The 16,780-nt window shown below is 28.8% G+C and overlaps 1 protein-coding gene across 3 annotated transcripts in view; it reads right to left on the reverse strand.

Annotated features, from left to right (window-relative positions):
- Window positions 1-764: 764 nt before the first annotated feature.
- The window catches only part of LOC127283133 (serine/threonine-protein kinase 17A-like), a 158,606-nt gene continuing 142,590 nt past the window's right edge, over window positions 765-16,780 (reverse strand). For all 3 annotated transcript variants that reach the window (XM_051307818.1, XM_051307819.1, XM_051307817.1), the window contains 4 exons: window positions 8,404-8,530; window positions 7,790-8,018; window positions 3,560-4,267; window positions 765-3,407 (listed from right to left, as the gene is read on the reverse strand). In XM_051307818.1, the coding sequence (XP_051163775.1) occupies window positions 3,122-3,407; window positions 3,560-4,267; window positions 7,790-8,018; window positions 8,404-8,530 (1,350 nt within the window). In that variant the 3' untranslated portion in view covers window positions 765-3,121. The remainder of the gene's footprint in view (window positions 3,408-3,559; window positions 4,268-7,789; window positions 8,019-8,403; window positions 8,531-16,780) is intronic.

Below are 16,780 nucleotides of genomic sequence, written 5' to 3' on the forward strand. Positions count from 1 at the left end.
ATTAACGAGAGTTATTTATAGAGATAATATTATAGTAATTAACAACTGTCTAGGAATGTTAATATAACAAATTTGCAAAAAAAAAAATTTTTCTTAGAAAATTTGAGATCAAAATTTATTTTTATGTTCTTTTTTATTGTATAAAGGTATAAATTCTTTGTTTTAGAATTAAAATCAGAATCAGTCACTTTTTCTTGGAATAAATAATCACCACTCCAATTTTTTAATTCAGAATTTCCTTTTTTGTTTTTTTTTCATATAAGCTTTCTCGTTGCACTTGAGCGCCTAAATGATGACAACCTTAAATGTTTACATAAAATCTACTTAAAGTAAAAGTATGATTAAAGTTTATTTCTCAGAATTTTTTTTTTTATTTTAATGATTAATAATTATAGAAAAGTCAACAGTAAAGTGGAAAGTATCAATAAATAAAGAGAATTTTTTTTTTTCAAATGACAGTATGTATTTCATGTCGTTATTAAAATTAATACAATTATCGAAATAATATTTACAGTGGTAGGTTTAGTGCGTATGCAAATTTTCAACTAATTAACATTAACTTCAATAATCTGACGACGATAATATAATAAATGTAAGTGTATATAATAAATCGAATATCTCGTTGGAAGGAGCGCGTCGATAATTATTGAGGAAAATCAGCAACATACATTTCACGTGAGGTTCCTTCAAAAAAAAAAAAAAAAAATATAAGATACGAAAATACTGAACCATTATTAAATAATCCACTTATAAAGACAATCTAAATATTAATAAAATAAATATCAAATTCGCCTTGAACTTTATAATGAAAAAAAAACGCAATCTTTATCCAGTCAGGATACTCTCATCATGTAGCAAAAAAAAACAAACTATTATACACTTTTTCTATTTAATTACAACGCTCTAAACATTTTTTTCCCCTTAGGTCCGAGTTTTTTTTCGGATTGTAAATAAAATATTTTACAAATAAATTTGTTTTTGAGCGTTGTCCTCGATTATTTTTTTATTGATTGTGCGCAATAGTATCACACGGGTTTACGACTTGCAAACGTTCCATTTTCTAAAATGGCGTTTCAATACACAAAATTTCCTTTTGTCAATTAAAAAAAAAAGATTTTCTAGAATATTCTAGAAATAATTCAATTAGATAAAAAATAACAATTTTAATTGTTTTTTCTTTTAAATTTTTTTAGTATTTAATTTAATTTAAATAATTTAATTTATATTTTTAATTTACTTCACCAAATTAGAATTTATCTATTTACACATATAATTTCTTTGATTAATTTTAAATAAATTTAGCTATTTGACTCACTGAATTGATAAATTAAATTTTTTTAAAAATATTTTTAAAATTTTTCAATTATATTTTCTAAATTATGTTCAATTTTTTTTTTTTTTTTTTTTTGTAAAGAAAAAATTTTAATTACAATATTTTATTTTAATTTTCTAAATTTCTTTATTTTATTTATTGTACAATAAATAAGATTTTTTTCACATAACAAATTAAATTCTTAATGTTAGCAAACGTTAAGAATTTTATTAAAACAATAATTTAATAATAAATTAATCATTCCATTTTTAACGGACAATAATTTAATTAGAAAATATTTTTCTTATTGTGTAATTAAAAAAAAAAAAGATAGCCCACGTCATTTATTGGCTCAGAGTCCAATGAAAGCGTGTACCACATATAGGAAATTCGTGAAAGAAATAAAGTTTCTTTTTTCAAATTTATATGAAATTTAAAAATTTAGAGATTCGAGGGATCTTCGCAAAATTATGACTAGCATTTACAAAGTAGAGCGCATTCCTCTCGATCTTCTAATAAATCGTAGAATCAAAAATTTGAAACGTTTCGCAGTCGTTGCTTTGCAATTAATTTAAATTATCGATAAATTAATCGAAAAAAAAATTATCTTACAGTTTCTTTCTTCGCCGCACCTGTATTTTTAATTCTCGCCAAAAAAAAATATTAATTAGCCTAATTATACTGATTAATATTTTTTTTTACATAGTAAATATTGATATTTCATGAGAAGAAAAATTTACTAAATCAATTTCTATTATTCTCTATTTAAAAAATTTTGATTTAATTGATTTTAATCTCGATTGGGGAGATTAATTTTGATAGGCGTTTATCGATTTAAGGCACGGCATCTTTAAAAGCCTAATTTTTTTTTTTTTTTTTTTTTTTTATTGATCCCCTATAAGTCCAGTGATTTATTTTACGAATAAACATTTTCTATACATTTGGCGGGTAGGGATAAAGTATTAGGCACTATGTAAACATTCTCTGAGAAAAAAAAACTGATTCGTTTTATTTTCCATCTTTGTGGATTTTATTACAATTTTGAATCAGTAAAAATTTTTCTCATTTTTTACTCAAGGCACCAATGTTATGATTTGATGAACACATTTTTTTTTTCGAGAAAATTACAAGAAATGATAACGAAAAACTAGAATTTTATCCAATTATAATTAAATTTTTTTTTTAATTTAAATTAATTGTAAGAATAACTAATTTGACGGTATCATTTTTCGTCGATTGATTGAGATTTGGAAATAATTTTGTTGAAATATCTTCGCCAATGATAAGAAAAAAATAAAAATGGCAGTTTTGGCGAAAAAAAAATAGTATAAATTGTTAATCGCATATCGAAGGGACGGTAAATCAGTCTATCGATTGATCTCGGCAGACTTGCAACTGCCCCGCTGATCCGAGTATATTATTTATATATATAAAATTTTTTTAAATTTCTCTTTCGCACCATATTTTTATCCTTCTATTTACATTATTTCGCACACATTCCATCGGAATGGAAGATAATTTTTATCAACAGCATCATTATTATCATCACACTCGTTACATTATTTACAACGGAGCACGCATTCCTATTTACAATAAAAATGACTGAACGTTGGTCTATCCCTCAAGAGAGAAAGAGAGAGATAACGAGGCCCTAGACAGGTTTCCAAGCTGCCTATATAATATGTTGAGCACGCACAGCGCCATACACAGTTTATTATTTCATCGAGAAAATCATTTTTTCGATAAAAAGCAGAGAATTTTTTTTTTTTTTTAAAAAAGAAAAAAAATTCTATGAATTTTGAAATGAATTTAGGATCCTCCGTGAATTTGAAACCTTCGAATTCTTGCCTGTACTGACTCGCATTGAACTTCGCTGTATCTTGTGTACCTTCCGGCTCTAACGGGCTCTCTAATCACGACGAGGTTACCTCCTCGTTCACGTAGTGCTTCTAAACCTGTTTTTCCCCTGGAACTTGGCGGAGTTGTACTCTTGGTTAGTTTTCCACATCCAGGTTCTGTGAAACGGCTCAGGGCTTTGCTCACGACACCGTTGCACTCCCTAGGCCATACACGTTGATGATGCCTCTGTTCCCACCTGCAAAACGAATTTTATTCATTAGAAATTATGTAATTCCTTTTTTTTTTTTTTTTTTTGAATTTTAAAAACAATTTTTAAATCCATAGTAATTTTGATAAATTGTTAATTTTAGTTTTTGAATATTGTAGAATAATTAAAATAATATTTACCTATCAGATTCTGGACCCGTAAATGGAAAACTTGCTCTTCCTTGACTTTTACCATAGAGAATAAAATCAAGAGAATCATCCGAATAAATGGAACTACGATCACTGGAACTATCTGTTGATATTTCCGAGACAGTATCACTTCCACTGTCGCTGCATTGTTGTTCTTCGCCTAAAATAAAAACTGGCATACATTTAAAAACTTCACCAGCTGGCATTGTATGAGTTGCAGTTGCTCTTCTTTGTGTACTACTACTACTGCTGCTCGATCCATTTCCTTCTAAAATAACAATTTCTGTACTTGTTGAAAATTTTTGTGCCAATGATTCCATATTTTTTTTAAATGTATCCCTTCGATTTGCACTAAGACCAATTCTTAATGGCGTTGTCTTTGGTTTTGAATAAATATTTTCTGTATGTGAAGAAATGGCTCGTGTTACTGACAATTTTCCATCAACTACATTTGTACCTTGATTAATTGATTCTGAATCAATTTTTGATGATGAACTACTTGAAGGTTTCGAGCAAGAACAGATGTCAGGTTCAGGTGTCGATGATCTTTTTGGCAGTGGTTCCTTTTCCAAAAGAACTAGTGAATTTGACATGATTGATTCAATTTCTAGGGATACTGTCGTTGATAGAGTTGCCACTGGATCGTCAAATAATGTGAACCAAGAATGTTGTAAACAGTCTGTAACTGTTAGTCTTTCCCTGAAACAAAAATTAAAATTTAGCATTTCAAAATTTAATGATAATTAATTTTTCGTTAATGATTGTTAGAGTTGGAAAAATGTAAAAAAAAATCATAATCATAACTAGGAGTTTATAGATAGAGTCCTGATGATAGTAATTTTTAAATAATCTCTTGATAATAATTTCCTGTCAGCTGTTGCGCATTGTTCCGGACTTCCATTGCGATAACAAGGAAATTATTTTTTCTGTCTTTTCCTTCCGTTTTTAAAAAAGAAAGTGGTTCTTCTATGCGGAATGAATTATTTTTGTTTTTTTTTTGTTTTTATTCCAGTCCACCTGTTTGCCGGAAGGTCAACGACTGATTATTTATTTGTAGAAACAACAACTGGCAGTGAGTTAGCGAAGAACCGGTAAAAGTATCAAACTTTATAAGTCCAATGCAATAAATGTCGAGGTTTTACGATTCTGTTTCTCTTATTCTGGGTGTAATGCGCCTGAGGTTCAACTTGGCTAAACCTGATCTTACGGTTTCACGTTCTGATAAGGTAACGGTAGCAAAGTAAAAAGAGAAAAAATTATTATGTTTTGGATCATTAAAATCTCTTTTACGTAAAAAGGCTCCATTTCAACTACATTAAAAGGCCATTTTCGCACAATTTTCAAGTCCAAGTCTTTAAATATCCATTTAAAGTATGAGCTATTCAATTCATTTTCTTCTTTACATAATTCTATTTTAATCAGAATAACATTGATCCTAAACGAAACAACTTCGAGCTAATTCCTTAATCTGAATTTTAGTAATTTGATAAGAATGAACCCTGTTGAAAACAATGAAGGCAGAATTTTTGGAGAAATGATAAAGGAAGTGACGAGAGGTGTGGTCAAATATGGGACCAAAGACAATGCGTTTGAATGAGCGTACTTTGCTATACTTGCTCAGTCATCATCATCATCATTATCATCATCTACTTCTTAGTACCGCAAGACGTAAGTTTTCTCTCAAGTCAATAGCAATTGGACGTGGTCAAAGAGTTGGTGCAATTTCAAGTTGTGCACGCTATCGAAATAGTCTATACACTTCCTAGTGCTTCCTCTTGGATTTTCTTTTTCCCTTTTTTTTTTTTTTTATTTGCACATCTCTCCTTAGTTCTCGAAACAACGTTACTTTAAAGCAGTAACGGATCCTATCCACACGGGATACTTTGCTTTTATCTTCATAATATACAAATGTACGAGTCATCTTGCAACAAATGCGATGTAACGCTAGACCGGGACTATGCATAATGAACACCATACATAATGAATTTTTTCCAGACTCTCTCTCTCTTTTTCTCTCCAATATAAACCCACCCATTGTTCCGACTTGTCTCGACTATTATTTAAATCGTTTACTTTATCAGGTTCAGCAGGTGTGGCTCCTTGTTATAATATGTTGAAAAAAAATATCTTTTCTAATTCTAAATTACTTTAGGGTCTCATTCTTCTCTTGAAATTTTGCTGACAATTATGTAAATTATCGGGTTTTGACTAGCGAAAAATTTCTTCTATCCTCACAAAAAGAATTAACAGTTGAAAAATTATCTTAGACTTAAATTATTGATTGGACTTATTGAATACTTCTGTTAAATTAAATAACCATTAATATAAACTATCATTGATCCAAACCACTATTGATCCGAATTATCAGAGAACCAAACTACTACTGATCCAAATCACCATTGGACCAAATTTCTATTGATCCAAATTACAATTGATCCGAATTAACAAAGATCCAAATTTTTATTACCCAAACTATCAAAGATCCACTTTACTATTGATCTAAACCATTATTGATCATAATTATGAGAGAACCAAACTACTATTGATCCAAACTACCATTGATCCTAATAATTAGAGATCCACACTATCATTGGTCCCAATTTCTAGTGATCCAAATTTATATTGATCAAAACTACAATTGATCCGAATCAGGAATGATCCAAATTTTAATTACCCAAACTGCTATTAATCCAAATAATCAAGGATTCAAATTTCTATTGATCCAAACTACTATTGATCCAAACCACCATTGATCCTAATTATCAAAGATCCAAACTACTATTGATCTAAACCACCATTGATAGTAATTATTAGAGATCCAAACTACTATTGATCCAAACCACCATTGATCCTAATCATCAGATATACAAACTACTATTGATCCAAATTACAATTGATCTGAATCATTAAAGATCCAAATTTTTATTACCTAAACTATCAAAGATCCACTTTACTATTGATCTAAACCATTATTGATCCTAATTATGAGAGATCCAAACTACTATTGATCCAAACTATCATTGGTCCAAATTTCTATTGATCCAAACTACTATTGATCCAAATCATCATTGATCCTAATTAAAATCGCTTTGTGAGGGAATATAAATGAAAAAATTTCGCAACTTTTTCATTGAATTCAAGGCTAAATCAGTCCTGTGTTTGTACTGTTCAAAAATTTTGCTCAACTTTTTAATCTTCGTCATCCTGGATGATTATATATACAAATAATTCTCATCTCAAACATTTCACTACACCCAGAGTAAATAAATCTTCATTTAAGCCATGAACTTTCTTGTTAATAATTCCGTTTTCATCAGGCATGAGAATTTTCGACGAAATATTGTTGATTTAGAAATGTAACGAGACCCTGAGGATTAATTTCCGTGTATTATGTCCTTTTTCTCGTTTAAATATTTAAAAAAAAGAACTGTATAGCAATTGACTATTAGGCTTAATTTTTTTATTTATTCACGCTGTTACCTTCAGCATTACTAATGTGCGAGGTTACTGATTTGTCGATTTATTTGCCCACGATGATCTTTTGTAGTCAATGATTCGCATTAGGATCATCATCATTTTTTTGTTAACGGTTGGTGCGCAAAAAAAAAGTCCAAGAATAACTCGCGGTAGACTCTTGAGAACTGGGCTGTGGCCTTGCGTGAGAAATCTTCAGGATCAAAGGTGATTCGTTCATGATGACAATGGCATTTGTCTCTCGAGGTAAACGAATCTCGAGTGAAAAGTAAATCTCGTAGAAACAAATATACATAACTTTTAGATTTACCTAATGTCTAAATTCCAAAATTGAATTAAAAAAAAAAAAAATCTTATAAAAATTAAATAAAAATTTTAATTTGTGAATTTTTCTAGGCTATTTATTGTATTTTTATTTCTCATTTATTTTAAATTCAAATTTAAATTTAAAATTCAAGAGCAAATTTTTTTTTCAATTCAAGTTTTGCTCAAATAAACTTAGCAGTTTTCGAAAATATTGATAATGATCTTGAAATTAATTTACTTTTTTCGCTATTAAGAATTCTTGAAGAAAATATTTTCGAATTTTATCAATATAAGAGAGATGTTATTGATTTAGGTTTTGGTAAATAAGTGAGGGAGTTTAATAAAAAGAATATTATAGAGAGATATATATCTAAAAGCTTTGTATGAATATTTTCGAAGGTAAAGAAAGAATTTGTTCTTCTTGTTTTATTATTTGCTCACCTTGGATCCTTGACCATTAGTTTTCGCATGAGATCTTGTGCCTCCTTGGAAACATCCTCGAAAAGATCGTCAGGAAAGTCTAGTCGACATCGGCTAATATTACAAAATGTTTCCTGTTTGGTATCTCCTCCAAATGGCGAACAACCTGTTAGTAGAACGTACAACAAAACGCCAACTGACCACATATCGGTGGCCAGACTTATTGGCTCGTAGTTGAGAACTTCCGGGGCTAAAAAAAAAAAATTATATATATATATATATATAAATAGAAAATATTTTCTTTATTTAATATTGAGAAAATTAATTAATTAGTTTCTCTATTATTTATTAATTAATTTGAAAAGGAAAAAAAAATAAAGAATTGAAATTTTACCTCAGCGGAATTTATGTATTATGTAACCAGACTTCTTTAATGGAATTACACATTGTTTTATTGATCAAGCTGGGAATTTTACTAAAAGTGACATTGAGAAGCCTTATAGAGGCAAGGTTCAAGTGATTGAGCTATTGAAAAATGTTCAATCGACTTTGCATTTTTAGAAAAAAAAAAAAAAAAAAATGTGTCGCACATAAAAAGAAAAAAACACTAAATTTTTGAATAAAAATTTACTTACCAACATAATCGGGGGTGCCTAAAATTTCACGAATATCTGCACCATGACTGATGTACCGAGAAATTCCAAAATCGCAAAGTTTCACATCGCAATCAGGAAATTCACCCGTCAGTACCAAATTTTGTGGCTGAAAAATAAAAAAAATTTAATATATTTTTTAATATTATAAACAATAATTAAAATAAAATAATTAATATAATGCATATTAAAGGAGAAAAATAGTGTATCGTTTATTAATTTTGAGACGCATTTGTTTAGTATATATAAATATATAAAGTGTTAATGGTACACTTTGTATGCAAATATGTTTTGTAATAGCGAAGCTATAAAATCAAATAATAAATTACAATAATATCCTTGAATAAAATGCGTAACCCAAACATTGGGTTTGAATGTATACACATATTTAAAGAACAGTAATTTCTCAACGAGAATGCTTCCCTCGAGTACTCATTTTTCAAGAGGGTCTCGAGATTATTATGGAGTAGCAGAGAACTTTGATATTAATAGGTGGGTCGACATTATTAAACAGTCTGAATAAATATCATTTTGCCGGACCCCAACGCAATACGAGCGATTAATCGCAAATAAAAAGAATAAAAATGCTTTAACAAACATATTTTAAATCCCCTTATTAGATGCAAGAATGGATTCATTCAAGTGATAAAAATTTGTTTTAAAGAAAAAAAAAAACAATAGATTTTTGTGATCTACAAAAAAATGTATGGGATACTTTTTGAAAAGTGGATAAAAATTTTGGAAATTTTGAGAATTTTTCAAGAACGGAACATTTGGGATAGAATCAACAGCATCCGAGTTACAATGGACTAAAATGGACCAAAAATTTGTTGGATATTTTTTTGATAGGACCAACAGCATTCGAGCTACAGTGAAAAAAAAAATTTATGGAATATTTTTTGCTAGGACAAACAGCATCCGAACTAAAATGGACCAAAATGGCCAAAAAAAGGAATATTTTTTGCTAGGACAAACAGCATCCAAGCGACAATGGACCAAAAATATTTGTGATATTTTTTGATAGGAACAGCAGCATCCGAGTTACAATGGACCAAAGTGGAGACAATTTTATTCAAATAAACTAAATGTTTATTTAAATCGAATAAATATTTATTTGAAATAACCAAAAAAATTGTTTGAATGCAAAAAAAAAAAAATGGTTATATTTAGTTCAAACAAACGCGTTTGAGAGTAATTGATCATTTAATATTTCTCGCGAGAGACATTTATCGAGTCTTTTGACCCTCGCCGTTAAGTTTAGAACCTAACGAAAGTAATCGTTTCCAGGTTGTGTAAATGCTTGCTAATTTCGTATATATATGAATTGAGGAAATGGTATTTCTAAAAGTTTATTCGTTATAAATTTGAAAACATTTACAAGAATAAGAAGTAGCATCTGTAGTTAATTAATTCTTTTTCCGTGTAGCTTGTATAATAGAATTATTCATATTACCTATAAGAAACAATGGCGTTAAGTTGTATTTTATTAGTGAAATAATTTCCCTTTATTAGTGCGCCTTATTTTAAGTATAAACGCCTGCATTCCATAGAACTATATATATATATATATGAAGTAATAATATATTCTCAAACCGTAAGTGTAAAAGAGTTTCCGCCACATAGAAACTCTGAGAAGCTAATAAGCCAACATTATGCTTTGATGTGCAATTTACTTTCGCGATTAAAAGCGCAATCCATGCGGAGTTTCATGTCCACGATATTTAGTTCTATAAGCTTGGAAATTTCATTTCCTTTCATCCTCGCAATGCGTGGAAACTCGAAGGATTATCTTTCACTTTTCCTTTTCATTGGTTAAAAAAATTAACATTTTGTTTTTAGAAATCTTTTATTATTATTATTATTTTTTAAAATTCTTTCAAAAATAAAAACGACAATTATGATTTATCGTGAAGGAAAATAATTTTGACGTCTGGCAGTTTAGTTTAACAATATTGAGTTTGTGTGTTACGTTTCGTTATACTAAATTATCTAGAGAGACGTGACTAGTTTGCCATATGAGTTGCCGGATGGCTTTAATAGGAAGATTTAAAAGATGCTTATACACCCAATTACGTCGTACATTATTGCTCTCAGCTAGATCAAATATATGTGTCTATATAATATATATATATATATGTATATAATAATCCAAATAGATATTAATGTTCATGAAATCAAATTTCAAGATTTCATTCTAATTGAATCATCACTATAGTATTTTAAAATATAGTCATTAATTTCAAAAGAAAAAGAAAATAAAGACAATTTATGATAACTAATTCAATTAGTAAAATTTGACTATTTTTTCACTTATTTTTTTTTTCATTAAAAATTGGTAACTTTTACTAATAATTAGTGTTTTTTTTTTTTTTTACTAATTTCCGAAGCAGAAAGTTGATAGTTTTAGACCAATGGTGGTTTGGATTAATAGAAATTTGGATCTCTGATAATTTGGATCAATGGTGGTTTGGATCAATAGCAGTTTGGATTTTTGATAATTTGGATAAATTGTAGTTTGGATCAATAGAAATGTGGATCAAGGGAAGGTTTGGATCAATAGAAATTTGGATCTTTGATAATTCGGATTGGTTGTAGTTTGGATCTTTGATAATTAGGTCTAATAGTAGTTTGGATCAATAGAAATTTGGATCTTTGATGATTAGGACTAATTGTAATTTGGATCTTTGATAGTTTGGATCAATAGAATTTTGGATCTTTGATTATTTGGATCAATAGAAATTTAGATCTTTGATTATTTGGATCAATAGAAATTTAGATCTTTGATAATTCGGGTTGGATATAGTTTGGATTTTTGATAATTAGGACTAATAGTAGTTTTGGATCAATAGTAGTTTGGATCAATAGAAATTTGGATCTTTGATGATTAGGACTAATTGTAATTTGGATCTTTGATAGTTTGGATCAATAGAATTTTTTGGATCTTTGATTATTTGGATCAATAGAAATTTAAATCTTTGATAATTCTGATTGGATATAGTTTGGACTTTTGATAATTAGGACTAATAGTAGTTTTGGATCAATAGTAGTTTCGATCAATAGAAATTTGGATCTTCGATAATTCGAACCAGTTGTAGTTCGAAGCAATAGTAGTTTAGATAAATAAAAATTTGGATCAATAGCAGTTTGGATCTTTGATCATTCGGATCAATTGTAGTTTGGATCAATGGTAGTTTTGACCAATAGCTGTTTGGATCTTTGATGATTTGAATCAATTGTAGTATGGATCAATGAAAATTTGGATCAATAGTAGTTTCGATCTTTTATAGTTTGGGCAATAAAAATTTGGATTGGAAAAATTTGATGATTCGGATAAATTATTGTATTTTGAATCGATAGTAATTTTGGATCTCTGATAATAATTAGGATAAATTATAGTTTTTATCAATAAAAATTTGGATCATTTGATAGTTTTTGATCGATATAAATTAGTATTTATGATATTTTAAATGTCAATATAAATCAATATATTGATCAAAAAATATAGTACATGGAAAATTAGAAAAATTTATCTCAAGGATTTAAATCCAAGTATAAATGATGGAATATAATTCTTGTAATTATTCGTGCGCCGTAACAATAAAGATACACATATATATACACTAGTGCAAAAAAGCGTGCGTAATCGGGTCACCAATGCGTAACCGGATACTAAGAGTGTGCTCAAACCGGTAAGCAATGTGTGTAATTGTGTATACATATATATATGTAACCAAAGTGTAACAATATAAGTTACACAAAGCTAGTTCAGTACTATACATATATATATATATACACGCGATACAGTCGGTTGACCTCAACGTACTTTTTTTTACAACCTTAATGTCACTATGTTTTCTGTGCCTATTCTGTATACCGAAAAAAATACCCTCTTTCTTTATAGCAGGTGATTCTGTTTCATTTTTACAAACACACCTGCTTCTCACCATCCATAAAAGAGTTTATCTTTTTATTATGCCCGTCTTTAAAATCAACTATTTTTATTTTGTATATTTTTTTTAAATATAAAAAATTATTCTATTGTTAGTTTTAGAGAATATTTGTTTTTTCAAATTCTTTTTATTTCGAAATAGAATAATTTTTAAGATCGATTTGTCAAAAGAGAGAAAGAAAGAGATGAGAGAAAAGTTGACAGTGACAAGAGATAATCGCAGGAAGGATGTGCATAAGTCATTATATGCGAGAGTTGAAGATGGTCATTGTACTTGGCAGAGGCGTTATACTCTCTCTCTATAAGCCATGAAAAGATTCTCACGACTTCTCTGTGTCACTGACTCGTGAAGTTAAAATGTACACTTCCAGACTATACCAGACGTTGGTAATCAACGATAATGAGTTACACGAGAGTAATAATAACTTCAAAAGGTGCTAGCATCATTTTTACTATTCTTATCTTCGAAACGCGTAGCTTGAGAAAAAAAAGATGCATATATGTGTAACAATTTTTTTTTGAAATCTCTGCATAAAAATTTGCTACAATAGACTGAAAAGAATATACACAATATGATTTTTTTCTACAAACCAAAAAATTTAAATCAATAATTTTTTTTGAAATTTATATGTACAATATCTCGTGGAAAATTATTTTAAAAAATTTATTTTGTGCGAGTGCTATATATATATATATATTGAATAAGAACTAAGAAATCGCTAACGAGACGACATTCCGTAAATCCGTATATTTTATTGGTGATTGCATATAATTTTCGCCTTTTTGAATTTTTTTCTTTTACTTTTTTTTTCCATCGTCTCAATATGTGGGCTTGAATATATCCCCAGTGTGATTGGTGGTACCAAGTTTCTCGTATATATATCGAAGGGCAGTTTAATGGAATATGTGTATATATATATATAGTATATAGGATAGTAAATATGTGCGTGCCAGTTGAACTGGATTTGCACAAAGACTGGTCCATGACCCTTTAGTGTGTTCACTTGTTATAGAAAACGAGAAGATTCTCTCTCTCTTTGAATAGTCGTCTCTGCGCAAATGTGAGTGCAAACGAAAACTTGTATTTTGTTACAGGTATACACTGGAATATGTAGTTTGCATCGATATTTGTTTATTAGGCCATAGATAGTCAATTTTTTTTATTATAAAATTTTACACAGAGTGCACTGAAAAAATTCTGGTTAAATTTACTAGAATTCTGGTTTAAATAAATAGAATTCCTGTTATTTTAACCAGAATTATTATGAATTTAACTAGACATTTATGTAAAATTATAATTCTGGTTGATTTAACAAAAATTCTAGTAAATTTAACCAGAATTCTAGTATATTTAACCAGAATTCTGGTTATTCCAACTAGATTTCTGGTTATTCCTAGTAGAATTTTAGTAAAATGAACCGAAATTCAATTAACTTAAAAAAATTCTGGTTAGGGTATATTATATTTAACATAATTCTGGTTATTTCAACCAGAATTCTAGTAAATTTGACCAGAATTCTAGTATATTTAACCAACATTTTGGTTAGAGTATATTTAATATTTTAATTCTGATTATATTTTAACCAGAATTTTTTTTCAAGTAATCAGAATTATATATTTAAATATACCCTAACCAGAATTCTGGTTAAATTTACTAGAATTCTAGTAAGTTTAACTAGAATTCTGGTTAGGGTATATTTAATTTTATAATTCTGGTTATTTCGACCAGAATTCTGGAATATTTAATCAGAATTCTAGTATATTTAACCAGAATTCTGGTTCTTCCAACTAGAATTTTAGTATAATGAACCGAAATTCAATTAACTTAAAAAATTCTGGTTAGGGTATATTTAACATAATTCTGGTTATTTCAACCAGAATTCTAGTAAATTTGACCAGAATTCTAGTACATTTAACCAAAATTTTGGTTAGGGTATATTTAATATTTTACTTCTGATTATATTTTAACCAGAATTTTTATTTAAGTAATCAGAATTATAAAATTAAATATACCCTAACCAGAATTCTGGTTAGGTTATATATAATTTTATAATTCTGGTTATTTCGACCAGAATTCTTGAATATTTAATCAGAATTCTAGTATCTTTAACCAGAATTCTGGTTCTTCCAACTAGAATTTTAGTATAATGAACCGAAATTCAATTAACTTAAAAAATTTTGATTAGGGTATATTTAATATTTTACTTCTGATTATATTTTAACCAGAATTTTTATTTAAGTAATCAGAATTATAAAATTAAATATACCCTAACCAGAATTCTGGTTAAATTTACTAGAATTCAAGTAAGTTTAACTAGAATTCTGGTTAGGGTATATTTAATTTTATAATTCTGGTTATTTTGACCAGAATTCTGGAATATTTAATTAGAATTCTAGTATATTTAACCAGAATTCTAGTATATTTAACCAGAATTCTAGATTATTTAACCAGAACTCTGGTTAGGGTATATTGAACGCCTTATTTCTGGTTATTTCAACCAGAATTCTAGTAAGATTAACGAGTATTCTGGTAAGTTTAACCAAAATTCTGATTAGATTATATGAAACCTAACGATGAATCGATTTTGAAACGAGAAATTTGTAATTTTGAAAATAAAAAAAAAATGCATGTCAGAAAGAGTGATCCTTATTGTTTTATTCTCTCTCGCACATATATTGGAGATGACTATAAGGACTCTACTGAATGATTTTCTTTGTGTGAACTTTAAACGTGTGCACGCAATGCTCAAAGAGGCACGTATACCTTATTAGACGTATATGCGTTAGCGCGAATTGATAAACGTTGCCTGCGCGACAAGAGACTCTACTCTCTGAGAAGTTGATACCAGACTCTGATGGCAGCACGTAACTTACAATTACGCGAATATATACATGGATGTAAGACCGTTCGATAACACGTACATATTGTCCTCGTTTGTAAGCGATGAGAATATACATATATACAAAGAAAAGAGAGAGAGAGAGAGAGAGAGAGAGAGAGAGAGAGAGAGAGAGAGAGGCCCTAGAGACGTACTTGAGAAGACACGTGTGTATGTCTACTAGAGAAGCAAGGAAAAATACACAGACATACACTTTTAGATAACAATCTCTCTGACGGTCAAGGGTGTGAAAAAAAGAATGAAAAAAAATTTGACAAAAATAATTTATTTACACTAATACCTCTTTTCGTTTCATTTTGAGCATATACATATTGTTTAGTAAAATTTTAATTTTACATACAAAACTCTTTGTATCATTGAGACCCTATTCTTTTTTCTTATTATATTCTATACCTTTTTTAAGGTTATTCTATTCATCATAGATTTCAGTATATTCTATTCTACTCTTGTATCTTATATTTAATTTTATATTATATTCGAGTGTTTTTCATTTTTTTAAAGATTTAAATGAAAAAAAAAATTAGTATTTTGTATATTCCAATGAACATCCTACACACATCAGAGTCCCTTAAAAGATATGTAGGTCGATCAAGGTTAAAGATAAAGATCGGTTGGTTAACGTTTAAATGATGTAATTAACGCCAATTTCAAGTTCACAGCCTTATATGTTAAAAGACCAGTGTGTATATATGGCTGATGATGAAGATGATGATGATAATGAGAGGTCTCCAAGTTTCGTTACGCTTTCGCGAGAGTGACCTCGAAAAGGCGATGAGTGCAAGACGGCACGGCGTCGCATTCATTTGGCAAATCGGCAAAATTATTATTTAAATGAGACAATGCAAAAATTTCTTAATAGTTTTTAACCCGCAAGAAATTGAGGAGATCCATTTTGAGAATAAGAACTCGTGTATCTCTTATATATTCTTATTGAAACTTCCGGTTCAAATGGGTCTCATTTAAGATGAGGGGAATTCAGGTCTCGTTGAATCCCGCATATCAGACGCTTTAGACTTACTTGTGTAATAATATGCGCGCAACTATTATACATTACACAGTGGCGTCTGTTCCCCTTTTTTTTTTAAATTGAATAATTTGGATTAATAGTAGTTTTGATCTTAGATAATTTGAATCAATTGTAGTTTGGATCTTTGCTAGTTTTTATCAATAGAAATTTGAATCTTTGATTATTCGGATCAATAGCAGTTTGGATCAATAGAGATTTTGATCTTTGATTATTCGGATCAATAGCAGTTTGGATCAAGAGATTTTGATCTTTGATAATTCGGATTTATTTATAGTTTGGATCTTTGATAATTAGGACTAATAGTAGTTTGGATCAATAGAAATTTGGATCTCTGATAATTCGGTTTGGTTGTTGTTTGGATCAATAGAAATTTGAATCTTTAATGATTAGGACTAATTGTAGTTTGGATCTTTGATAGTTTGTATCAATAGAATTTTGAATCTTTGATTATTTGGATCAATAGAAATTTAGATCTTTGATAAT

The sequence above is a fragment of the Leptopilina boulardi genome, unplaced genomic scaffold (assembly GCF_019393585.1).
Source record: "Leptopilina boulardi isolate dan_hultmark-lab unplaced genomic scaffold, ZJU_Lbou_2.1 LbouV2_31, whole genome shotgun sequence".
Lineage (NCBI taxonomy): Eukaryota > Metazoa > Arthropoda > Insecta > Hymenoptera > Figitidae > Leptopilina > Leptopilina boulardi.